The sequence below is a fragment of the Egretta garzetta genome, unplaced genomic scaffold (genome assembly GCF_000687185.1).
Source record: "Egretta garzetta isolate BGI_Z169 unplaced genomic scaffold, ASM68718v1 scaffold16, whole genome shotgun sequence".
Taxonomy (NCBI): domain Eukaryota; kingdom Metazoa; phylum Chordata; class Aves; order Pelecaniformes; family Ardeidae; genus Egretta; species Egretta garzetta.
In genome coordinates this window covers 1,294,432-1,321,021 of record NW_009260022.1, presented here as the reverse complement: position 1 = coordinate 1,321,021, position 26,590 = coordinate 1,294,432, and the positions used below count along the sequence as shown (strand labels likewise).

Below are 26,590 nucleotides of genomic sequence, written 5' to 3'. Positions count from 1 at the left end.
TTTTTTTTTTTTTTTTTTTTTTTTTTAAATGACAGATGTAGATTTCTGCAAACTGTGAGAATCCTTTTGGCCTGGAAATCTTCCCTTTGGAGGAAATATTGGAAGCTGGCCTTTTAACTGTAGGCTAGGATACTTAAAGGGAAAGTCTTGTATTCATGCTTGATAATGAAGACAGTAAACTTTACTAACACGCTTTTTTTTTTTTAGACTAGTTGTGAGTTAACTTGCCCTTAAATATTCTTAGGAAAGCAGAATTTTGCTGATTCTCTCTAAAACCAAGACAGACTATTGCTAGAAGTCATAAAATCGTTCAAAAGGCTAGAAATATCCAAGTGCTTCCATTGTAGTTCAAATACACTCCAAATTCCCCTACCCTCTGCCAATATCAATAAGCAAAAAACTTTGTCTAGCAGGGGGCAAGGTTGGAAGTTGGAGAACAAATGCTTCAGGCAAATAGCCTGTTAGTTAACACTAAAGACAGAGGTTAGCACAGTATCAGGCAGGATCTCCGGGGAAGTATGGCACCCTGGAGTGTAAGACTTTTTAAGGCCTGGTTTTGTATACAATAACTGTGCATTTAACATAAATGTGACTGAAATTGTAATTTAAGTACAAAATGTGCGATGTTTTATTCATGGGGGAAAAATAATTGTGGAAATGATAAGCTAAAGTTAGGTGCTTGTATCTTTATAAATAAAAGTGGTCTGATTTTTTTCTTTTTTAAAGGTGGTGACCATCCACTGTCTTAATGGCTATACAGCAGCATTAAGAATCATGTAAATGTCAGGTTATTTGGATGTAGGCACGTAAATACAGAGTGGTTCTTTTTCTGTTGGATCTACCTGGCTTTTTGCACATGTCAGGACTCAGTTTGAAATCTGAAATTCCTCAACGCAGGGTATGGTCTTTCCATATGTTTGTGCTGTTTCTGCAGATTAGAACTTCCAAGCCAGATGGCTTGAAGATTCCGAAGGCTTAGACTTGGATACCCTCTCTTAAAAGTCTATGAAACACATTATTTAATTATTGTAGTGGAGTTGATGGTTGAGTGTGGAAGAAGACTTGGAGGAGTAGAGTCCGGCCTTCTCTTGCTCCTCCCACACTGATTACCTTATTTGCCCTTTTACTTATTATTTTCAACAGTTTCTGGTTTTTTGCTCCATCTGATTATTTTTTAGTATAAAAGCTGGGGTCTCCTTTTTCCTTTTCCATGTTAAATACTATGTTATGTTTATCAACATTGATTTTACATTCTGAGTTCAGATGGTTAGTGAAATACAAACAACAATACATTTTATTTTGAAGCAACATTTCTTATCAAATAATTTTTTGGATTTATAAAGATGCATTGCACATGCATCTGGGATCTTGGCTGATCTTTAATATATTGAAAAATGGAAAGACGATGCATAGGAAAGCTGTACCTCCTTGCCTGCTCCCATAGGCAATGAAAATGATGAATGATTGTCATGCTCAGTTTGGTGCTTTCCTCTTATAAGAAGATCTTGGAACTGCTAATTTCTTACTTCCAGTGGCTTAAATGGAAGCTATTGAGATGTTTCTTTTTCTGACCTTGGGAAGAACTAAAATCTTGTATTTATAAACTGGACAGGAAAGAAGAAGATTAAAGCACTACTGAGGCAACTTTTTCTAGCTGTCTACTGATAGTCAAGGGAAGTTAAATAGCTTGCTTTAGAACAAAGCATGAGCACGTATGGTAATGAAAACTGTAATGACGTCTTGTTCTCAATTAGCAGCTCTTTTCTTGTGCTACTTCTCAGACAAATTTTCAGGGGAAAAAATGGAAGAGAGTGGGAATGACTGGCCAGCCTAATGCATGATGAGAACTGCTAATAAAAATAAAGAAATGGTCACCCAAGCTTCCTCATCTGTAGAGGAGGTCAGCAGAACTGCATCTTTAGCATAATCCTGCCACCCTTTAATTCCTGGAGCATCCCCTACTTCTGGGAAGAGAAGTATTCATTGCAACATATTTCCAAGGAAAAATGGGATTCTGAACATACCCTTTTTCAAGTGACCCACTCGCCTTGGAACAAATACATTCCCAGCAAATCCTACAAGAGACTTTGCTTCAAACACAGCGGAAAGCGCAGACCGAGCAACTTTTTCTAATGAAAAAAACCACCCTCAAAAGTAATTCTAACTGATGAGATTTACACCATCACATTCACTTCATTAAACTAAAACTGTAACAGAAGTTCAGAAGGGTCTATTGGGTGACTGCCTATTTTTTGTCTCCTGCTATATTTGAATCCCTTGCAAGGAAGAGAAAAAGGGCACAGGATTTGTGTTTTGTAAGGTAGCACCTCATAGCTGTGAGCTGGGGTGGTCTGTTGTCTTAGACTTGTGCAGGATTTATTTCCCTATGCTGAGAAAGCTGAGTGAGAATACTCACAGAGAATATAAACTCTGGTGGGTTTTTTTCCTATTGTTTTTTTTGTTATGTTGTTTTCTTTTGTTTTGTTTTGGCTGTGCTCCTGTAGTCCAAGGCCACCTCCATGGCTCCCCACTCCCCAAGTTGAATGGCCGCAGGCAGCTTATTAACATGACTTGTGTTGCTTTCTTGAGCATTTTAAAAAGTCTTTTTCTATTTCTTCAGCAATAAGAGTGTAGTCATCTGCACCGCGACTCTTAACCCTTTTAAAGAGAATTTCTGTAAAAATCGTCTGTCAAGGGCCTCAGCGTTGGCTGTACGTGCTCTTGCTGTATGTAAAACAAGCGCACCACCTAACTTGATGAGTACCTGAGGAAAACTGTAGTTGCTAGTGTGTGCTGGCTGTTCTGCCAGCTCTTTTGTCTACTCACCTGTAGAGCCCTCCATCCTATTCACAGGACACCCTGGCAGACACCTCTTTTAATTTCACCTTTGAATCCTTGTAAATACAGCATGGATTTAAGTAATTCATGCCGGTTTATCCTGAACTACAGAACGTCATTTCTGTGTGACGGGAGTGGGAGTTTAGGTTATGTGGGTGGAACGAGACCCTGCTGCAAGCCGGCTGCGGTGCTGTCGGTCTCACTTGCTTAGCAGTGGTAACGCTGCCAAAGCACAGACGTCTTACAAACCCAAGCACAGCCATCAACCACGGCTGTTTTGACAGTATCGATCATTGAATTCAATACTGATGTGGTCTTTTTGCCTTTTGTATTAAATGTAAGTACTGGGCTGTAGCTTAGGCCTGTGGAAACTTTGGACCGACTTTCTCCAAGGTCTGCCTGTTTTCCCTGGAAGACTCTGCTTTGAGGTGGTTGATTCTTGAGTATAGAGAGATTTTCAGCACTTCAGAAGTGTGATTTTAATATTTGCTGTATCCTGGAGATTAGTGTCATGGCAAGGATGGCTGAACCTTGTGTGGAACTCTTGAACTGTTATCATTTATTAGCTGAAATACTAAAGCAAACCATCATGGACTTCATGCTGATTTAATATGCTGGGCCAAAGTTTGTAACAGAACTGCTGTATGTGTAGCTGCATAGAGAAAAGCAGGGTTTTGGAGAGGAGTAAGACCATCAGTGTGCTTTAATGTCTAGGTGGCTTTCACGTGGAGTCCTTTTTCCTTATTCTGATGGTTGGAAAGCATGGGGGAGCTGTTTGGAAAGCATGGGTGAGCTGACCTGATTTTTTTTTGGGGGGGGTTTTTTTTGGGGGGGTGGAGTGGATTTTTGCTGCTAGTGGGAGAGATACAGGTGGCAGGAGATATCATTGCAGCTCCTTGCTCGCTTCCCTACCAACTTCGGCACAAAACAGAAAAGGAGCTGCTGTAACAAGTTAGGGCAACAATAAATTGCTGATTGTTCATTAGATGCTTGAAATGAGCAAGTGTTTAATAAGGTAGCAATTAAGGACTGACTGACAATAACATGCTTGTTTGTCTTTAAAGTAAGAACTTGTGTCTTGATGTTTAATGAAGGGTTTACAATGGTATTTAGGTTTTGTGCATAAAGTTCAGGTGTGGTGTGTATTCTGATGAATATGGATAAATTGAATAAACTGAGAAGAGGATTTTTTAGATAAAATAAAAATGTCTTAGGTGCCCTTTGGCTTGAGGATGTCTGTGCTTTGTCTGGGTAGTTTAACCTGTGCTGAGTTCCTGGCTGTTGTGGCCAGCCTGTCACAAGCAAGTGAGCAGGCACTGTGCTGGGAATGGGCATTCACACTCTTACTGTTTTGGTAGAGAGGGAATAATGTTGCACAGTGTTACTTCACACTACTAGAGAATGTAAATATTGGGGAAAAAATCCCATTCTTAAAGATGAATTAATGTATTCACTTTCCAATCTCATGACATTGGGTGGCTTTTGGGTGAAAACGTGTGTTTGAAAATACAAAGGGTAAAAAAGATGCATTCTAGACTTGATCGTTTAGTGTATTTCTGAGTATCCAGAATAATGTTATGGCATATTTAATGTTGCATCAAATCTTCTATACCTACTGTTCATGTTTACTTGCCTGTTTGTGTTTATAATAAAAACTCAAACATCTGTCATTTTGGGAACTATGTTACTACTCCAACATACAGTACCACAGATAAGAGTTAACCTTTGTGTCAGGAACCTGAATAGTTTTCACTTTTTCTGTGTTGTCTACTTTTAAAAAATGAGAAAGGAAATCTAACAGAATATTGAGTTTCTTGACTGCTGTGAAGAATATGAAATTATTTTCTACTCTTACAAAAAACCCCTTCCGTGTTGACTTTAATGGGATTAGTCACTGTGCAGAGCTTAATAAGACACAGCACTAGTGCTTTGCATCAATTCCATCCAATTCACTGATTCATCTGATTCATTCTCCTTCAGAGAAAAAAGTACAGAAAAAAAATACCTAAATGGCCACGCCTTCTTTCAAACAGTCAGTATGCAATAAGACTTCCTCAACCTCTTGATTTGAAATTAAGCGTAAGCAGGTTTAGCTTCACCTCTTCAAGAACTTAATGGATGCCCATTCTTCTGGACTATAAAATGTGTATCAGTGTTGAAACTCATGAGAGTTTATATTGCCTCCTTCCCTCCCCCCATACTTAATAGAATGAAGAAACTTGGAAAAACTACAGAGATAAAGCGTGATAAAAATTGTGTACTTTGTGATAAGTTTTTTTACATGTACATCTTCTAGAACATTTTATTTACTTTCATCTTCATATGATGAATGAAGTTTTTGATTCTGTATGTATATATGCTTTTTTTTACTCATAGTTCCAGTTCTTGCTTGTCAAAATTTGAAGCAGCTCTTTAGCGTCTCCTGTTTTTATTGTCTACAGAATTGTGAGCATCTCAAATCTGATTGCTGTTCTCTGAATTAACTCTATCAAATCTTTCTACAGTTCTGCAGTCATAGAGTTCTTGAGTTTCATTGTTTATCCTCTGTGGTTTCTTCTTTACCTTATATAAGAATGTAGTTTCACCAGGTTTATTTACCTCTTCATTACCTTTTTTTTTTTTTAAGTGAATTGACCAATCTGCCCAGTGTCCTGTGGCAAAGGATGTCCAGGAGTGAAATTTAGAAGTGGGATACACTTTGCTCAGCTGTTTTGTTCTCAATTACACCGTTGTGCTACAGAGAAATGGTTGTCTTTAGTATTGCATCTGATATGCATAGGTTCTTGTGTCAGTCATGAGGCTGAGAGAGGGACATGTTTGGACTAACTGAATCAAAAATTAAACTTACGGATATTTAAGCATTTTTATTTATTGCAGGTAATTAAAGTGTATAGCGAAGACGATACTAGCAGAGCCTTGGAAGTACCAAGTGATATAACAGCCAGGGATGTATGTCAGCTGTTGATATTGAAGAACCACTATATTGATGACCACAGCTGGACTCTGTTTGAACAACTTACCCACACAGGTTTAGGTAAGACTAAGACTATGCAATGGTATGGCAGTAAATAAAGTGTTTGGTTTTCATTTTCACATAGAAGTATAATTGTAATAGAAAGGCTTGGAAGCAAAATGATGGGAGGGCTTGTGTGAATTTGTTCTTTTGGGTTTGTTGCTTCTGTTTTTTTGAAAGCATAGCTATAAAGTACATTTTATCAAAGTATGCATAAAATGCCTCACATTGCTCAATCTGCATCTGTAAGAGTGATTTGGAAGACACTGACCGATAAGGTTCTCACTGCAAATTCTTCCTTGCTCTTCCTTGCTTTTCTTCCTCTGTTACTGGTATTTCCTGGTTATCCCTAGCAAGACTTGGGTTGTTTTCACTGCAAAGAAAATCTTTGTTCTTCCCAACACACCTGAGTGAAATCTTTGACATTAAGGATAGAAAGCAGTTACACGGTGCTATTCTTTCTGGACAATAGGACTCAGTCTTCAGAAATAACATCAGAGTAGGCTGTCAGTATTTTCCTTCAGTACAATCAGTTTGGCTAGATTTATTGTGAACTCTAGGACAGGGCTACTTAAAAAGCCAAACAAACCCATTCTTCTAAACTTCCAGACCAGTGAACTGGGTGGAAGTGACTTTATGCTTAGTATTTTAAGTTGCTGTAAACGAAATGCTCTGAATTCCTTCCACATCATCAGTGTTCCTCTAGTGTAGTAAACCCCCTCTTTTTCTATTATACAGTTTAAAAGGTGGTTTCAGATTACAACTATAATTTTCACTTCTGGTCTCTGTTCCTTTTTGTAGTGGTTATATATAATTTTGCAGTATAAAAACGCATTAAGACACATTAAATATAGGGAGTGTCATGGTTTAGCCCCAGTCAGCAACTAAGCACCCCACAGCCACTCTCACCCTTCCCCCACTGTGGGATGGGGGAGAGAATCTGAAGAGCCAAAGTAAGAAAACTCATGGGTTGAGATAAGAACAGTGTAATAATTGAAATATAATAATAATAATAATAATAATAATTTAAAAAATGAAAATGAAAACAACGAGAAAGAGAAACAAAACGTGGGAAAAAAGAAGTGATGCAACTGCTCACCACCTGCTGACCAATGCTTATCCCATCCCCGAGCAGTGATCACTACGCCCTGGCCAACTCCCCCCAGTTTATACACTGAGCATGACATCATATGGTACGGAATATCCCTTTGGGCAGTTGGGGTCAGCTGTCCCGGCTGTGCCCCCTCCCAGATTCTTGTGCACCTGGCAGAGCATGGGAAGCTGAAAAGGCCTTGGCTAGTGTAAGCACTACATAGCAACAACTAAACCATCAGTGTGTTATCAACATTCTTATACTAAGTCCAAAACACAGCAGTACACCAGCTACTAGGAGGAAAATTAACTCTATCCCAGCCGAAAACAGGACAGGGAGAAAAGGGATGTTTGCAGATATATAAAAACTGCAGAACACAGGCCCACCACTTGGATGTAGTGTTGAACTGATACTCTAGTCAGACAATCTGACTACCTTTTACAGCACTACTTTTCAGTACCATATTGTGTTGGGTTTTATAGGGAATTATATCAGAAAAATCTACTAGAAGAAAATGCCATAAAAATCTTATTTTAATTTCTTGTCACCCAAAGTTTCCATATTACTCTTGAACTTTGGCACTGCACTAGAGTTACCAAAGGTGGTACTTCTGCTGCAGCCTCAAGGGTTGTTCCAGCTGCTAGTGCAACGTGTGGCTTGAGAAAGAAGACGTTTTGGGGGCCTTTCTGCATTCTAAAATACGTAGAAAACTCTTTGGAGTCCTTAATTCTCAGAAGAAACTGGACTGATACCTGGTAACTCCAGTACTGTTGATTTAAAAAGTAAAAAAAAACAAGCCAACCAAACCCCAAAACAAACACCCACCACCACCAAAAAACCAAACACACACACACACCCCCACACACCACAGATATTTATATATGGCTAAAAGCTATTGTTAAGCTCTGTTTCTGCGTGTGTATCTAGGGAATCGGGACTCATGCATTTGTGTAAAATAAACTTGACTGTGCATCTCCGACTGCATTATGTTTAACAGCCATATTTTAAAGATGAACTACAAAAGCTAAGACGGTTTTCTGCCCTTTTCTGCTCCTTTTATTCTATGAAGGCAGCCACAAACGTTTTTCAATTTTTTTTTTCTTGCTTTGTAACATTTCAAAGATATTTATAAGCTTTTGCACTGAATGTATCAGTTGTAAGATGCTTCCAGCTCAGAGTAAGGTCAGAGTTAAATCTGGGTCGAGGCTGTAAATGACTGACTGCTACAGAAGAGGAGGTATAAAAATGGCTTTAGACAACACTACTATATAAATAGTAGAACTCTTCTCTGTAATTTATAGTGTGTCTGGTGTTTAAGTAGTGTAGTAACTATTGAAGAAGACACTTTTGACAAACTATGCCAGAACAATAGTGGCATTGTTTTTCCAGGTTTATTTATTTGCACGATACACTTTTTGTCAAATAGTGCTTCAATCTGAAGGATGTCTTGGAAGATTTCAATATCAAATCAGTAGTGAAGTTGCTTTTCCTAAGATTCTGAAATTCTCAAAATTGCTAGTGTGCATTCACCGTACCATCTCCTGATTGCTCCAGCTGCTGTGGGCAGAATTTTAGAAAAAGGTGAATTGCTGATTTTTAAAATAAAATTATGTCCTAGATGATGAGGATGGCAATTCAACATTATTAGCCAAGGAAAGGAACAACTTGAGATATCTTCTTTATTTTTTTTTTGTAATACTGAATAATCAAGGATTTATTTTTATGATACTGTTATATCTGGTTTTATTTCAAAGGTTTAACATACTGATCTTGACTTGCGTTAAGTATATTCTTAAGCACTGGATGAATAGCATGATCAGATTTTTTCAAATGATGGTTTAGTTTTGGACTGTTTGCTACTTATTATTCTGTTGTATGATTAACCCATGGAAATTTGGACAGTCTTTTTCTGCTCCCAAGTTAAATGAATGGCTATAGAAAGAAGTACTGTGAGTGAGTGTGTGTCTGTGTAAATTCCAGTTTGATGTGGATTAATAATTCATTCATCAATTAGTGAACATTTTCTTTAATATCTAACAGCTGTCTGAATACCCCTGAATTAGGTATGATTGCATGAATCTTAGTGAGCTGAGCACAGCATTCTGCTTTTAATCAAGACAGACTAATTATGTCACTGGAGTGTGCCTTCATTGCTGTGGGGGGGTATCTGCATGTGAAGGTTAAAAAAGAAAAAAATAAAAATCCACCCAAAAGAAAACATAAAACCACAGTCTGTGTATTCCTGTTTTCACAAACCTGTTTGCCTTTTAGTGTGGAACTGTATTGTTGAACATTAAGCATTGTCATGTCCTCACTGCACGGCAAGTGCTGACCAGATGCTGTTGACTTGGGGCGAGCGGGCAGGTGAGATGATTTCTCCACCCGTGCCGCTTCCCTGGGGAGCCAGCCAGCGCACCCCATCTGCCTGCTGTGGGGCACCCACGCTGCGCGCAGCCCGCTGCCATTGCCTCACCACCCAGGATGCTCAGCCTTCCTACCCACCTCTGAGGTTTTTCAAATATCTGAAGTACGACGATTATTGCAGCACTATAAATGGCAGTATATTTCAGAACTGTGTGCTTCTGGTAGGTGTCCTTTTTGTCCCAAGTTATTGAATTCAAAGAAATTCTTGGGATGTTTTTCACCTTGTGTAAGATTATTGAAGGCAGCTGAGGTATGCCTAGATTTGGATGATGCCATGTCATCCCTATCACCAGGTACCATGGTGTTGGAGTCCCATACTTCCCCTGCAATTCCCCTGTACAGGGCAGGCTGTGAAAACAGATCGGCTTTCCGTAGTTTTCCTTTTCAAGGAAAATACTGTCTTCATCCTGAAATTTTTCCTTTTCTAGTGAGAAATTTTTGTGTTCACTGTAAACAGTTTACCATTTGCTTCTGCAGCTCAACACATTCTAGGACTCCTCTTTGGGTAGGCAATATTGCCATGGTCAGGCACATCATTGTTGTGTTTCACTCCCTCATTTTGGTTTCACTGTCTGCATTCTTTTAGGGAAGATTTAGGGAAGATTTAGAAATTCTTCTGTGGGAAGGCTCACAAAATGCTATCTCTGCAATAGTACTGGGCAATGGCTTTTCTGGTTTTTATTTAGTTTAGATTTTTTTCCCCCACTGGGTGGCTAGGGAGGAGGGTATTTGCAACATGTTCTGTCATGCACTTCAACATTAAATCTTCTTTCATGTGCTTTAGTTACTTTCCATAGTTAAGGAGACTTTGTTTTGGACTGTAGCAGGTTCTCCTCACGTTAGAGATAGTAGCAGTAAAGATGGTAGAGAGAAAGGTAGAAACGTTCCAATCTCTTTGGAAGAGAAAAAATTATCTAACAAAACCAAAGCACAGTTTTTTCATGGCAACGTTTAGGGATTTGATTACAGGGCTGTGTTTTGGAGGGCACTAACTCAGTGTTCCAGTTCCTTCAAGAATGTAAGTTGAATCAATTGTAAAATACTCTGTGATATGACACCTTAAAAATAAAGAATTACCAGCATCCTTACCCATCCATTGGGGTGATGCAGAATGTGTTATTTTTGTACCAAGAAGTAAGTCTTGAGGAAATGGTATTTTCTTAAATGTCACAATGCCAAGCATTTAAGAGTTTTAAATGTCATCCCAAAGGAGAACTTTCTCTATATAAAACTGAAAAGAAAAAAAATGCTGGTTTTGAGTAAGAGCCTCAGTTCTTTAGTGTCTCTTTACTTCTGCATCTGAAGAATGTGTTTTGGAGTAGAACAGCCTATACGAGATTCTAAGATGCTCACTTTTCTTTCAGTATTTTGGGGGTATTTTTTGTTTTCTGAATTGCTTTGTTTTTATTTGCTTCATTTGATCTGGTTACAAAATGTGAGTTTCATGTAGCATTCTTAATCTCTGTCTTTCTGGGCTCAAGAATGAGTTAATTCAGTGAAGAATGAGTTAAATTCAGTGGAAGCTTAACTTTTCCCTAGTTGGTGTGTAGATCATGAGAGTGCGTTGTTTTCTGCTAGTCGTGAACTTGGTATTTTCCTACTGAGATGAAATTTAGCTGTATGAGTGTATTGTCTCTAAATTTGCTGTGTGGAAATTTCCTGAAGAAGCCTATAGAATTGCAAGCTACAATAAGGCTGTTACCCACCAGATTGGACAATGTGGAAGCATGAAGCAGTGACTGGCGAAGAAGGTGGCAAGAGAAGATCAATAAAAAGATGCTGTAGTTCTAAAGAGGCTTTAACGAGTTCAAATTTGAGGTTTGATTTTTATCTCTTAGAAGGTTGTGCATGCTACGCTTTATGCAAGTTAGGCTCTTTTTTAGCCAGGACCACTTGCAAAAATTTACCATTTATATTAATTTAATATTATGTCTAATTGAGTTTTAAAAAAAAATCTATACTATTCTTTTATCTGTTAAGATTTTTTAAGAAGTTTGTAACGACAGGTAGTTATATGAGAGCATCAACATTCATTTAAAGTATATCGTAAGATCCCTTATGATAATGCAATGAATTGTAGAAAATGTGATCAGAAAATTGTTACGTGTTTTTTATAATATACTTTTAATTGCCCTTTCCCTTTGAAACCATGATCCGGATTGGATGTTAAAACCCCGTAATTGGCAGTGAGACATAAGTTTAGATCTCAAACCTGTTCTTAATCTGTAACTCGTTGTTGGGGTGTAATTTAAATGTGGAGGTGCCAGTGATCATTTAAATTAAATCTACAACTTTGTTCAACTATGTCTTGTTCTCATTAGTCTGAGTCCACAACTCAAAGTACAAGTGGTCACAAAAACTGTGTACTCATTTGGAAGCATGTTCATCCTTTTTTTTTTAACATGATTTCATTAGCTGATGAAATTTATTAAAAAAAAAAAAGTAGTATTAATAATATTGCACAGAAATTATCCATAGTCTCTCAGGATTTATGTTTAACCTCCTGCAATATGAGTAGTCCCATTGCATTACTCAGCGTATATAACACATAAATATATACGATACATCTATAGGAAAGTTACTAAATTGTATGTCTTTCCTATAAGTGCATTTCATATTTACAGTATTTATTTACAGTACAATGCTGTGAAATCAAAAAATTCACTCAAGAATCTGAGCAGCAGAAGCAATCTAAAGCAGTGAGAACACCAATTCTGAATGCCAGTGCTGTGGTACAAATATCTGAATTCTTTGCCTTTTCTTTCCCTCGCCCCACTGCAAAGCAGAACTACACATTAGGATTCGCTTTGTAGGTTATTTTTAGTGTTTTTCATGGCTTAGTTTTACCACACCTTTTGCATATGCTAGTTCTACAGCTGCTAAAATTATCATTATCCCTTGTTTGTGCAAGAACATTAAAACACTGAAATGCCCTGAGTTCATCTGCAGTTTTAGAAATGCTTCAGGACATAGTAGAGACCTGGGGAGAAGGTGGCAATTTAATGCTTTTCTATATTGCAGATAACTTTCGCTTTATGAATGATGCATTAGAGAAAGGAGCATTAGAAAGACATTCCCGATGCCCCAGACAGGCTGAGTGAATGGTTGAGGTGCTGCCCCATGCATCGCACAGCAGTTCCTGGCTTCTGCAGGGAGCGCATGGATTTGGCCATGAAATGGAATAAAGCCCTCAGCTGCATCTTTAAAAGAAAACAACAAAACACAAACAAAAAACCCCACATGTGTCCTACCTCTGAAGTTGGGCCCTGCTGAGGTGGAACAGTAGTTTGGTGTAACATGGACCTGGTGAATGGACTATGTTCAGATTGCTTGTTTCATGTTTTGTATTCATTTTGATTGATTAATAATATTTTTTATTATCTGACCGTTGTGTTTTCATATTCTACTCCTAGGATCTTAGGTGCAAGTTATGTGTTGTTTTTTTTAATTTGTTTGGGTTTTTTACAGGAAGAGCTATAGAGGACCATGAATTAGTGATCGAAGTCCAGTCAAATTGGGTAATGGAAGAGGAAAACAAACTGTATTTTAGAAAAAATTACGCCAAGTATGAGTTTTTTAAAAATCCACTGGTAAGTCCTAACATTATATCTGTCAAGTGGTACAATTGGTGTTGCTGCGAAAGTGTCTTCTCTGTTACAGGCAGATAGGCAGAGGGTTAAGCTGTTAGTGTAACTTGAGTCTAAAGGAATCATTGGGAGGGAATATATGGGCTATAGGAATTGTAGTGTGTGTAACTGTTGCCCAGTCCCTTTGTTGCAATTGTAGAACAGCTATGTTCACGGATTTTTTTGGGGGGTTAGGGAGGCAGACATGGGTTTAACTTTATTGAAGTTTGCACGCAGACCTGTGACAAAACAAAATTTTTGAAATTGAGTGAAGCTTCCGTCAAGTGACAACAAAATACAAAACGAAGCAGTGTGAGGAGGGACATCTGTAGCAAAGATGATTTTGTTATTGAAGTGCAAATCGAATGTTATGGCCCAGCACTGCCCAATGGCAGCTTCTCACAGCTGCAGCTAAATGACAACTGACATGAAAGGCCATGAGCAGCCATAACCTATTAGGAGTAAGTGAAAGTGAAGCCAAAGTTAGTGTATGTAAGGAATGGAAAGAGAGCAGAGACAATGCGTAACTCAGGGATGTTACCAAAGATGAATGCTACTGATTCAGACCTTGGCTGATGGCAAAGGCCATGGAAGTAGCCCTGGCTCAGCAGGAGGAGCTCACCATCTGGTTCCCCAAATGCATGGTGTATTTGGATCACTCGTAATGCTGTCTCTTACAAAGCCAGCTTGTTTCAGATGTCAAAGGGAGAAATAGCTGGAATGTATGATGATTTAAAAGGTGAAAAGTGGAAGGGAACTCAGATTATCTACCTGTGAAAAGGATGAAAAGGTAAATGTTAAGATAGCAAAAGATATAAGAGATCTGAGGGGCTTTTTCTTGCTCTACCTGTGTTTCCCTAGGCAAATCATGTACTCGCCTGACATGGGGGTATCACTGTACTGGTTAAAAATTCTAAGCTTGAGATGGTCTACACTTAATAGAGAAGCTTTCAAAGGATAGATATGTTTGTCTGTTGGTTAGCCAGTGAGTGGAACCAGCTGTGGAGTGTGGTAGACATGCAGCTGTGACTACCATTAGCTGTGGCTAATCGGAGTCCTTACTGTGAGTCATTCTTCTGGATACTCTAGTCCCAGGTGCAGCAAGAATGCTTCATCAGAAATGAATTGATATGAATTAACCCTACCAGTAGTTCAGTTTTATTAAAAATGAAAGTCAGTGGACGTTGGATGGTCATGGAAATATTAGCTTCAAACTTGTCCAAGCCTTGAGAAAACTTTATTAGTAATGATCGAACTCTTGGCTGGTTCATATCTGCATGACTATAACTGAACTCCCCAGCTGCAGGTCTGTCCCATAAATTATCCCTTGAGCTTTCCTTGATAATGAAATTGGCACTTTAAATGCGGACTTTTTAACTACACTGTATTGATGTAGTCAGGTTTTGATGTTAATTCATATTCATATCATACAAAATGGACAACTAAAAAAAAACCTGAGAGGACTTGTTCTCTATTAATGAAAGTTATTTCAAAATCTTTTACCGGGTTTCTAGTGTAATGAGGACAACAGAAAACAGTATGTTTTTCAGCACGTTGATGTATATCCTCCCTACTTTGTAGCATATTGAAGCCCCGGGCAAGTCTTATATGTCAACAGCAATAGAAATTACTGCTAGAAAAACAACACTAAGGGCCAAGTACTGCAATATGACTTGTACTGGTGTATGAAACCCTCTTGCTCCAGAGACCATTGATGTTTTCTCAAAATTCTAAATTTTTCATCAAATAATATATAGGATGTCACAAATTTAGGAATGATATTAAGGTAAGCTTAAATTATTGAACCAGAGAATCTGCAGTGTCTTGCACTGTACTGAGAACTTTAGTTTTAGGTCCAAAAGAGATACAAAGTTTTATTTATTTTTTTAATGGAACTTTGATACAAATTATTATTGTTATAGAGCTTTTTTCCAGATCATATGATTTCTTTTCCAAGTGAGACCAGTGCAGCTGTAAGCCACTCTGGGATATTACAGGTATGTAATCCTCGAATGAAGATGAGCCAGCATAGCTCAGAATTTCCCATTGTCTGTGTTACATGAGCGTACCTCTTTGTCACTGTTGGATCTGTTGCTAGGTTTTGAGTAACTAAAAACATGGTTAATAATTTTTCTTACCAGTTACAAAGTGATATGTCCCTTCCAGACAGTTGCTATGTGACCACACTTGGAAACTTGCATATTCTGTCAGAATCAAGATGTGCCAAAACACACAAAATACAGTAAAAATGGTTAATACCTTTATTGGGTTTTTGAAGTGAAAGACCCTGTTTCCTTAAGAAGGTGGAGTGCTGCAGTACTCAGCACATACTTAACAGCAGGCCTTGGTAGAATACTGAGGGGCTGGTAATGTAATACAAATGCATATGAAAAAAGAGTTAAATGGTTAAACTTAATAAATAGAAAGTTTAGACTGACTAGCATGATTTGTTAGCTTGAAGGCTACTGTAGCCTCGAAGAAAAAATATGGTAGGTCACTCAGTGTTAGTCATCTTTTAAGCGGACACAAGATTTTAATTTACAGTGGGAATAATTTCACAGAATGATCATATCAGGGATCATCATCTTACTTCTCAAAGAGGGGAAAAATGAGTAATAAAGGTGGAAACATACACATCACTCTTGTTTGCTTGTCACTAGAAAAATTAATTAATAGAAGAACTTTCACTGGTCTTAAGACAACCACCCTATGTGTGAGGTTTGGGGATAAAGAATGATTGGAAAGGCAACATAGTAACACAAGATATTTAAGGTGGAACTAAAAGAAATACAGAAATTAATTTTTTTTTTTTTTTGCATTTGTATAATAAATTCTACCTTAGCATCCACCAGGAAATGAAAAACATAAAGAACTAATTCTCAAAGCATTCTTCTGTACTAAACAGTTATATCTTTATAGAAGCAGATGTTAGTCAGGAGGTTAAGACTATCCCAAATATAGTAAAAAGTGTTTCAAATTACATTTAGTTGACAGGTGCTAGATGCTATAAATCTTTTTTATAAACCTAAATAAAAACTTCGTAATTCCAAAAGATACTGCATACCTAATGAAAATTGATTCACTTTTGCTACCTAAATAGCAAATAGATTTTGCAGTCTAACATAAATATTTAATTTAGAAAATCTTGTCCCCTATGTTAGTAGAACTTAATATTTTTCTCACAAATGTAATATGGTAGTTTGAAAAAAAAATAATAAAGACATTTATAATGGAACTGTTTGCCCTATACTCTTGCACAGCACCTCCTTAAGCCCATATTTGTGATATGTGGATCATGTGCAGAGCTTGTGGGTAAGAATAAGATTCATTCTAAATATGCGTATATAGTTACGTCCCATTTTCATAGCTTGAAAAATTTGTTACGAACTCTCCTCTGTTGCTATTTTATGCATATTGTCTGTTTAATTGTATTTCATCAAATAAAAATTAATAGACACAAAGTAGAGAATACCTTTGTGGATTGTGCAGCCGTTATGCACGTTTCAGCAGAAGCTGTTGGCTAAATTGTTTACCGTGTGTCACTATTTCCTTGGAAACTTTCATTAAGACAAGTTAATGGGCTTGCATTATTATTTGTGATGTGCTTGGTCAAGTGTCAAGAGAGACATTAATTTTAACAACTCAATGCTTACAAGTGATTAAAAAATCACTTCTGATACTTTTATAGCTTTTTGTGGATTGAGCTGTAAACAAGTAAAATGTTTTTCAAGTATGTTTTTCTTGACTTTTGTTGAAAGTGAAAGAGTGAGTATTTTGGCTGATGACTTTAAATCAAAGCATCTAAATAGCATCAAAAGCAAAAAAAAAGTTTACATTTCTCCGATCCATTTAGCATGTGCTAAGTAAAATTGCTAGGTCTGATACATACCGAATGTCTGTGTATACCAAGGAGAAAGGTTTAATCTGCCATGAAGATCTTTAGCCTAAAAAAAATAGTATTTCACTATATTGATTAGAGTATGGCTGCTCTGAAACACAATGCTGTATGTACATATCTAGTGGTAGGCAGTATGGATCATTTGGAACTTGTTTCAGGTTATTTTTGCAAATTGGATGCTTTAAAATGTCAGAAATGAACATAGTATGAAGATTTTAACCTGAGGCCTCTCCCCATAGTAATGAAATAGCCTATTATTTTCAGATTTGGGGGTGTTTTGTTTATTTTTTGAGAAGTAGCAACTTTCATAGGTGGGCAACATATTCATTTACTTGGTCTAATTAGATGTGAAATTGTTGTTGAAGGTAATTTTAAATGGGGCTTGTGACTTGTTTACATGGCCTGCTTATTGGAGCAACTCCCATTTTAGATGAATTCATATACCTACTAGATCCTTTTGTATTCTTATTCATGACAGCATTTCCAATGAAGAGGCTGCACAGCATAGATAGTGTTGACAGAATTGAGTCCTTCTGAGTTAGTGGGTGAAATCCTAGCCTCACTGAAGTCAGTAATTTTTTTTTAAAATTACTTTGAAAGGTCAACGTTTTATCCTAGGTTTCTTTCATTTTCTTTTTGTCCGTAAATAATATTTCCAAATTCTGTAATTATCTTTTTTTACTCTTTAACTGTATTTGTAGCACTATTTTTTTCACTACGCAGTAAGTCAATAAGTGTTTTAAATTTAACAGTGACATCTTCAAAATAGAAGGTTGAAATTAGTTTGGTAATTACACTTTTTTGTGTTTTTGCTTATGAAAAGACCTATTCCCCCCCGCTCTTCTCTCATTGTTTAAAAAATGCAGTTGATACTCAGGTTCTGAACTTGAAGTTCAGAGTTCAAGTCTTGTATTGACCAATTTGGCTGCTTCTTTCTAATAGTTTTTTTAAGTATAATGTGAATACATTAAAAAAAGCTATTGTAGATAGCACATGTCCAAACCATCTTCCAGAGCAATGAAAAAAACTTGCACCTGATGTAGAATATATTAAAGGAGCAGACGTCTTTCCTAAATAAACATTAACAAAAAGTTATATAAGCAAAAATTAAAGGCAGAACAGGATTACCAAGACACTCATAGTTTTGTGAAAGGCAGAATTACTGATAATGTCTTTTTCTTTTGCCCTTTCCCCATTGCTTGCCCCGTGTTCTTAGTTGTTCCCAGTCTCTGCCTTCACAGATTTAAGATTCGAGATTTCATTTCTTTAATGTCTCTGCCACAGCAAGTCACTCTTTCACTGCCCAGTTTCTCGTCTGACCCCATTCCAGTCTTCAGGCTGAAATAGCCACGCACTGAATTTCACTCTCTTGTCAATCTCCTAGATGTGTTCCAGCCTTTCCAGCCTTCCAGCCTAGATGTGTTGCCTTTCCCCATCTTCCACTCCATGTTTTGCTGGCCTTTCTCCCAGTCTCAACCCCTCAGACTGACTGAGGTCTATAGGAGGCAATACTGAGAATCACTACCAGTTCTTCACTGGAGTTACTTGGTACCCCCAAAATTTATCAGCAGGTTCAGGGGAAAATCCTGCTCATTCCCAGTAGCATTGGGCTGGATCATGGCCGGCTGTCATCAAATCTTTGAAGAAATCAGTCATCAAATTCCAACTTGATTCACAGAATCTTAGGAAAATGATGGCTTCTTTAACTCGCCAAAATAGTGAGTAAGTGCTTGAGAGGCATCCGTCTTAGCACATGTTGTCGTCTCTGCTACTGCAGCCATTCTTTCATGGAAAACATGGAAGGTGTGGATAGGTAAGTTCTATGGTTAGGAGTGCAGCTTTCTATCTTTTTTTTGCATTCAGTGACATCTAGTATTTCTGCATTGCACTGAGACAGTGCAATGATTTTTTTGGTCTGATGGTTTTTCACTTTTTAATGGATTTGAGTTCCTGCCCCCCCCACCCCCCCAAATATATTTATTTGCTTATATTTTTTTATTCAGCTTGGTTTTAAATTATTTGGGTTTATAGCTAGTTAGTCAAACTGTAATTGAGTCCTTGCTTGTGTCATGTATTAGTAACCGAAAGACATGGTGACATTTGACACCACCCTACATACCATGTTACATATTTCAGTGCATGGGGGAGGGAGGGGCAAGCTTATTTCTGCGTATTGTGTGACCAAAAATGATGGTGTGCTGCAGACAGGGATTAAACCCTCCCCACTTCCTCTTCCTGTATTAAGGACTTTTCTTATTTTTGTCCTATCTTGATTACTTCTTATCTGCATAAACAGGAATCCATTCCCCCCTATAATAAACTTGCATGTACCTCCATTTAAAAAAACAACCAAAAGCAACCCACAACAAAAAACCCCAAGGAAGTTCTCTTTTATACTGTCTTTATTTTTAGGTGTTTATTGCAGACATTCAGTTCTCACTCTGAAATATTTTTACTGCTCATTCTTTGTGACAGTTAATGGTTTTGACTGCAGCTTGCTCATGTTATATTTTCTCACACATTCCTTAGCTGTCTTAGAAAGAAAAAGATGGATCTAGGATTGCCTTTTCCCTAGCATTATTGCTGCTTTATTTTAATTGATAGCATGGGTACAACAGTGACTGTTGAAGCTGAGCTTTGTGTTGCTCCTCCAGTTTAGTCTGCTGAGTAAGAAAAGTGTTTTTCATGACAACGCTTCTGGTTTGAAGCTCTTATGGCAGATATCCTGGGGAAGACACTTGTGTAGGCTGGGAGCCAGCCACTCTTTTCATCTTCAACAGAGTTACTAAAGCCTAAAAAGATGCTCTTTTGTTTTTACATACATTGGCTCTTTTAGATGTTCTTAAAGCTTCCATTTGACTTTGTTTATGGAGTTAAAATACTTTTTCAATTCAGCCTTTATATTTGCCAATGGTGAACCTACTAATACCTGGCAAATGGGAAGATTATCAGGCTGGAACACCTACCAGCACCTACCCATCTGCTTCATGTGGCTGAAACAGCTTAAGCTGCATTTGCACACAGCTGCGTGCCAGCAGCACGTGTAGATAGAAGTACCTAGTCTTATTGTAATTTAACTACCCAGGAGAGCAGCGGTGAAGCTGTTCATAATGCATTCCTAGTTGTGGGCTGGGGCGCTCCCCTGTCAGATGAAGCCTGCCCATATTACTGCATTCACACCAGCTGAATTTAATGAGTTCAGGTTGGTCTACAGGTGGCACAGTCATGTATCTGGCTGCAGGGTAGGAAAACAATAAAAATGAAAGAAACCTTTTGTATCTTGGTTGGACTGCATTATTTAGTGGCCAAAGAACTTGGTGTACTTCCAAAATCATGTTCACTTCATTATTTTGCTGCAGTACTGGCCAGTCCATCTCTTGCCTGGTAATCTGTTGCTTTGTGTCCTCAAGTCAGATTTTCTGAAAGTGGCAGGTGACACGAGGAAAATGCAGCAATGAAAGCTGCAGGTATCGCCCAGAAAATCCCTTGTTCCCTCCCTCTGTATAAGCCTAGATAGTATGTATGATTCTGCAGGCCAGGCTGGGGCAAGGTTCCTTGAAGAGCTTAGCAACAACACAGATTCCTTTGCATATATGGAAATTGAAGAATTCTAGGTTAGTCTGTTTAGATGTGAGTTGTAGTTTTGAGTAGTTTTCTTGGAAGAAGAGTAATAAAAATGAATGCATTACATGGAATTAGAATAAAGTTAACATGGTTGCCAGCTTTCAGTGGGTACTTTTGCAGACTGAGTAAAACTGCGTACTTGGTCTCAGCAAGATAACAGCTGTGTTGCATCTGGTGATGTCTGGTTGAAGTGGCTGAAGAGAAGCCATCGAATGCCTCAAGTAGAGGCAGTGCATCAGTTAGCTTCTCTCAGTGCATTAGTTAACTTCTCTGGCTATCCATATCATTGGATATGGCTTGTGAGGGTGTGCACCTTTTTCTTGCGGTTCTGGAGGCAAAATGGCTGATCTCTGAGACTTTTAAGTCCGCTTTCCTGCCTCCCGATGCAGCTTTTTTCAATGCTCCCTGCCACGTGACCTTGAGCACTGTGACAGGAGCTGTCTTGGTGCCTGGCCCAGCCTCTCCTGGGCTCGGTTCAACTAAAGCTCCTACTTCAGTACCACCTCAGGTTCTGAGACCTTTGTTCCCTCCTTTTGAAAATGGTAATATCTGCCTGACCTACGCGGTTTTGTGATCAGATTTTGTGATTTGTTTGCTGAATTAATTTGAACTCTGATCAGTTCCCTTATCTGGTTTGTAACATGGGAGGGGGGAAGGGATGGCATTTTTTTTTCCTTCTTTTGGTGACATAGATTTGCAGTTTTATATAAATAAGGTGTGAGGCATAGGATTAGGACTGCTTACACTGGTTTTATTGCTGAAGTCAACATACTGCGTAACTAATGCTCTTATTACAAACTGTATATTCCATATAAATACGTAACTTGCTTAGCATACCATGGAGTTGTGTAACATTCTACACGCCTTAAATCAGAGGTGCTCTTAATGGGATTAGATGCAATCATAACTGAATTACTGTGTTATGATAGTGGTTTTAGGGGTTTATTCCCCTTAGTCCTGTCTGTTAACGAAACAGAAAGCTGGTTTCAGAAGAAAAGAAAAATGCATGTCTGATATTTTCTTACAGATGTTCCTAAGCTCCAGCACTTATCCTGAGATTCATGGTTATTTGCATGCAAAGGAACAGGGAAAAAAATCTTGGAAAAAAATGTATTTTCTTTTGAGAAGATCTGGCCTTTATTTTTCCACTAAAGGTACATCTAAGGTAAGGTAAGGAAAAAAAAAAAAAAAAGACAGAGAGAACTATGAACTTAGAGCAAATATGTATGCATTGATAATTTGTTGTAACAATAATCAAAATTTTAATTTCAATTTACAGTGATGAAAAAAAAACCCAACTTATTTCTTAAAGTAAAATCTAGAGCAATATTGAGGTATAAAAGTGAGAAAGTATTATCTTAGAAATGGTAGTTTCTTTTTGCCTGATAATTTTGCTTCATTCTGGTTAATATTTTTCCAATCACTTAACAGAGTGCCCTTTTAAAATGAATTTTCAAATACTGGTTAAAATTCTGAAGTGTAAGTAGATGCTCTGAAAGGTGGATGTAATACTTCATTATCTAAAATAAACAAAACCCTATGCATAAAAGGATTTTACAGGAAGATTTTGAGAGTTCTCAAATTTTGTGACTGGACAGTTTTTCATTTTACTAGTTCAACTTTTTGATGGCAGTACTTTAAACCTGATTACATTAAACAGGATACACTGGAGTTGCGACACCTTTTACATAAACCACTTAAAACAATGTTTTCTTGTTCTGAATTTTCTGTTAACTGTTAGAATATTCATTGAGCTGGTTTTGTATCCTTCAGCAAATTTCTTTTGTTTGCTTCCTTGACTTACAATTAACCTTAGAGGATGGAGATAATGGTTAGAAATAGTACTGGACAGTAATAATTACAGTATGTTGTTTTTCAGATTCTGAAAGTATATTTTATTTTTATATTTGAAATGCATACTGCTCTCAAAACTTGACTCCTACTCTAATGTTATTGTGGCTTGAATTCAGTGGATGTTTTCCCAGAAATGATATCACTTGTACTTTGGTTTTTTCCCTCCCTAGAAGAATGAACTCTTTGACTAGTTTGAGGCGCTTTTTCTCTGCATTATAAAATTAATGTTGAGTTGTCTCTTTCTAGATTTCATGATGTCACAGTTAAAACTGCAGTATGTAAGAGTGTATTTTGGAACAGGATAACTACTATTCTGAGTTTCTTAATGTGGAGAGGCTGGCTAAAAACAGTCTAATTGTATTACATTGCTCTTCTTTTTAGGAGCCAAGGCATCTGCAGTTTTTCTGTGAATTCAGCAATAGTGATATGTACATGTCTTTGACAGGCAAAAAGATTTCTGGAGCACCAACAAACTATGGATTCTGCTTTAAGGTACAAGCTTATTATTCTGATACATATTAAAGCAAGCCACAGCTTTTAGGTAAGCTTAAGTTTTTTTTTAAGGTTTTTGAAAACAATACTCAGCTGTCTGTTATAAAATAGGAGAATTAGTGGCTTTTATTTCAACAGGTATTGTCTTCAAGATATGCATTAATGCTAAAAAAAATGTGCTGTGGCCTTCTAGCCTAACAAATCAGGAGGAACCAGAGACCTGAAACAGCTCTGTGCAGATGATGAACAAAGTAGGACCTGTTGGATGACAGCAATTAGGTTGCTTAAGGTAATTTTTCTGTGTGGAGTTAACTTCTTGCTTAAGTTTACTATGTGGAATTTTGATACCGTGTGGTAGAGAAGTAACGAAATTCTGAATTCCATGCAATAGCAATATCGATTTTGTACTCTGAAAGCTTATCCCAAGAAACAAGAGAGAGACGAAATCTCTGGAACCATTGTAGGGGATGGGATGATGCTTTGGAGCCTCAGTCCTGCAAATACTTAAACTTAACATTAAGCATATACTTATACGTAATCGTGTTGAGTTCAGTGAGATTGTTGAGTAATGTTGAACAAAGCTACGAGAATACAAAAGAAGGGAACTTTAATATGTTTTTAAAATGCGTCTGTTTGTGACAAAAAAGGCATAGGTCAGCTGGTGTATGAAGTGGGTATTACTTAACACAGAATATATATTTATAAAGGCAAGCAGCAACAGCGACGACAATGTTGTGCGTTTCCTTATCGTAACAGCATTTGTCCCTGATTTTTAATGGTAAAGAAAACCATGTGTTATCTTTTACATGTGGAAAAAAAATTTACTTGGCTTAGGTTTATAATTTCAAATGCTAACCATGTTATTTTCTGGTTTTAGTATGGGATGCAGCTGTATCAGAATTACATGCAACCATATCAAGGTAGAAGTGGCTGCAGCCCTTTGAATGTAACACCTATGGTATGTCCCACAGTAGCTCCATGAATAAATACACTGTTTCTGCCATCATGCTGGTTTTGAGTAACTTGTGTCTGTTATACGACTGACCTGATCCTGCAAATCTTTGCACGTGCAAATGCTTGCCGAAAACTTTTGGGCCGTCAAGGTTGACCAGAGAGCTAATTAATTCATTTACTTAATACGAATCAGGGAGTTCAGACCAATTAACGGGTTTTCTCTCTTTGTCAAATCTTCAGTATCTTGGGAAGTCATTGGCTTATCACTGTCAAAAAGAGGATTTTGAAAACAGAGCAGCAGACCTGTAAATGCATTAAAAAAGAAGCAAAGTGTTTAAGGTTACACATGCTGTAAACGATGCATAAGAAAGCTATAACAAATCCTTTTTGGTATACAGTAATACTTCCATTTTACTTTTTTAATATAAAATATTAAGTACTTAAGATGAATTTCAGCTGTTGTGATACTGACTGGATTTCAGAGGGACACCATAATTTGGCAGAACTGAGTTTTGGAGGAACGACAGCCTCTACTAGATGCTGTGTCCATCTCCACAGTCAGATAGCTGGGATTGGATCAGGTTGTCCTTTTCTTTAATATCTTACGTTATCCCAGTTCTTTATGAATCATTTGATTTCAGACTTCTGATTTATCACTTTTGTGGGTTTTGTTTGCTAAATAGGGTAAAAATTACTTGTTGCCAGGACTCATAACAGTGACTTTTGTGGTGGATTTTTTTAGCTCTTATTATAGTTCTTGCTGTTAAAATGTCTGAAATATGCATTTGCTATTATAGGTATTCACAAAAATAGTTTTCAGTGATATTGCTAGTAAGCATGGCTTCAAAACTGTGCTTAATACACCGATGTGTCTTTACTTTCTGTTATGTGAAGCTGTTACAATAGCCAGCTGCTGCTTTTATAACGGATCTGGGAGCCATTACAGGTTCTCTCTCCTCGTACACTGTTGCGTGTGTTTAGCTCACACAGCTTCTAACACAGCCAGAATCTATACCTGGTGTTAAGCATGGCACTGTTTTTCTACTTGTGTATAATTCATGAATTAAACAGCAAATTGGATAAACTTGGGAATTTAAGTGCACAAGCTAATGAACATACTTTGAAGAGGAACCACTTCCATGTTTCACATTCCTCAGTAACTCACAAGCATGTCAGCCACCAGAAGTTCCCTCCACTCTCCTAGAGGCAAATACTTTCTCTTGTTTTGTCCTTGGCTTTTTTTACTTTTGCAAAGTTCTTCACAGGTTACAATTACTCAGGCAAACCTTAGACTACAGTGTCAAGAATTCCAGTGAACTACAGAATTGTTGTCTTCCATTTCTAGTTATATTCATGCTTGCAACCAAACAGGAACGCAACAGAGCTGCTTTGGTTTTGGACTTGGAAGCTTTGCTAACCCTATGGAAATCTGGGCCTCTTGTGTTCCAGATGTTACTTTAACTTACAGAATGCTAGAATGTTCTTTTAATAATTTGATATTCCAGTGCCTGCCAACATTTGAGCTATTACAATCCGTATGAAACTTGATTTCATAAACCTTGGTTTCTGAGAAGTATTTAGATGAGTTTTAAGACTCTTTTGTCAAACTTCAATGATTTTATTCTGTTGTTACAAACTGGATCTTCACTGGGAGAAGAAAAAAAGTATTTTTTATAACATCCTACAGTTGTTGAGTCCGTAATAAGAGTTAGAAGGGATGTCTTAAAATAGAAGCTAAACTCCATAGAAATGACTGTTTTCAATGCTTAAATCCAGTCAACTTTGAGTGATACTTTATTTATAAAATGTATAAATTTATGACATATTTGAAGTGAAATCTTTAAAATCTTTGTTAATTTGATGGTTATGTATAAGAATTTTGTATTTTATCTTTTTTCTGTTGCTTGGGCTACTTAATAGCAGTTTCCTGACTTGTTTTGAGATGCAAAGGGCTAGTTATAGTTAGTAATATAAATAGAGTTTTTAGTAAAGCAATGTATTTATCATCCATTGCAGTAATGCAAAAAGATGGTCTGTCCTGCCAGGCTGTAAAACCGAGCTTTGCAGCAGCAAACTGGAATTACAAATGCTCCCTAGGGTAAAATGAGTTTGGCTCTGATGGCAAACACTGCAGATGCTTGATATACCACTTACAAAACATAATGTTTTCTCAGAAGCTCACTTCTAAATGATGGATCTTTTAAAAAATGAACAAACTAAATTTCTTTTTCTTTGTTGCAGAGAGGCATTTCAGAAAATTCTTTAGTAGCAATGGATTTCTCAGGACACAGAAGCAGAATTATAGAAAATCCAACAGAAGCCCTTTCAGTTGCAGTTGAAGAAGGATTAGCATGGCGGGTATAACCCTCTTTGCTTTATCAGAATATTATTTTCTGTTTTTTTAATTTTTTTTTAACAAAAAAGCTTTGAAATCACATCTTTACTTCTCTCTCCTACAGAGGAGAGGGTGCCTACGACTCAACTCACATGGTAGTCCTATTGCCATGTCTAACATGGGTATGTGTGAGTTAATTCGTTGCCAGAGAAATGTAATATCTGGTTCTTTCAATAAAGGCAAAATGTTTTTTAAAGTTCTTTATTTCCACAGCTATACACAGATCTCAGTCATGGTTTCATCATAAAATCTCCAGAGAAGAGGCTCAGAGACTTATTTTGCAGCATGGACTTGTAGATGGGTAAGTTAATTCTTTATGTAACTCTTCTGAGGCATGTTTCTAGTCAACAACTGCTATTTTCATGTACTTCTTATTGGG

General features: G+C 37.4%; 1 protein-coding gene across 1 annotated transcript in view; it reads left to right on the top strand.

The window, feature by feature from the left end:
* GRB14 (growth factor receptor bound protein 14) overlaps positions 1-26,590 on the top strand; it is a 47,984-nt gene that overhangs the window by 13,459 nt on the left and 7,935 nt on the right. Inside the window, exons 2-11 of the mRNA XM_035896239.1 lie at positions 5,716-5,872; positions 12,837-12,958; positions 14,917-14,991; positions 21,544-21,681; positions 22,752-22,862; positions 23,056-23,151; positions 23,740-23,820; positions 26,058-26,174; positions 26,276-26,333; positions 26,425-26,512. Of these exons, the coding sequence (XP_035752132.1) occupies positions 5,716-5,872; positions 12,837-12,958; positions 14,917-14,991; positions 21,544-21,681; positions 22,752-22,862; positions 23,056-23,151; positions 23,740-23,820; positions 26,058-26,174; positions 26,276-26,333; positions 26,425-26,512 (1,043 nt within the window). The remainder of the gene's footprint in view (positions 1-5,715; positions 5,873-12,836; positions 12,959-14,916; positions 14,992-21,543; positions 21,682-22,751; positions 22,863-23,055; positions 23,152-23,739; positions 23,821-26,057; positions 26,175-26,275; positions 26,334-26,424; positions 26,513-26,590) is intronic.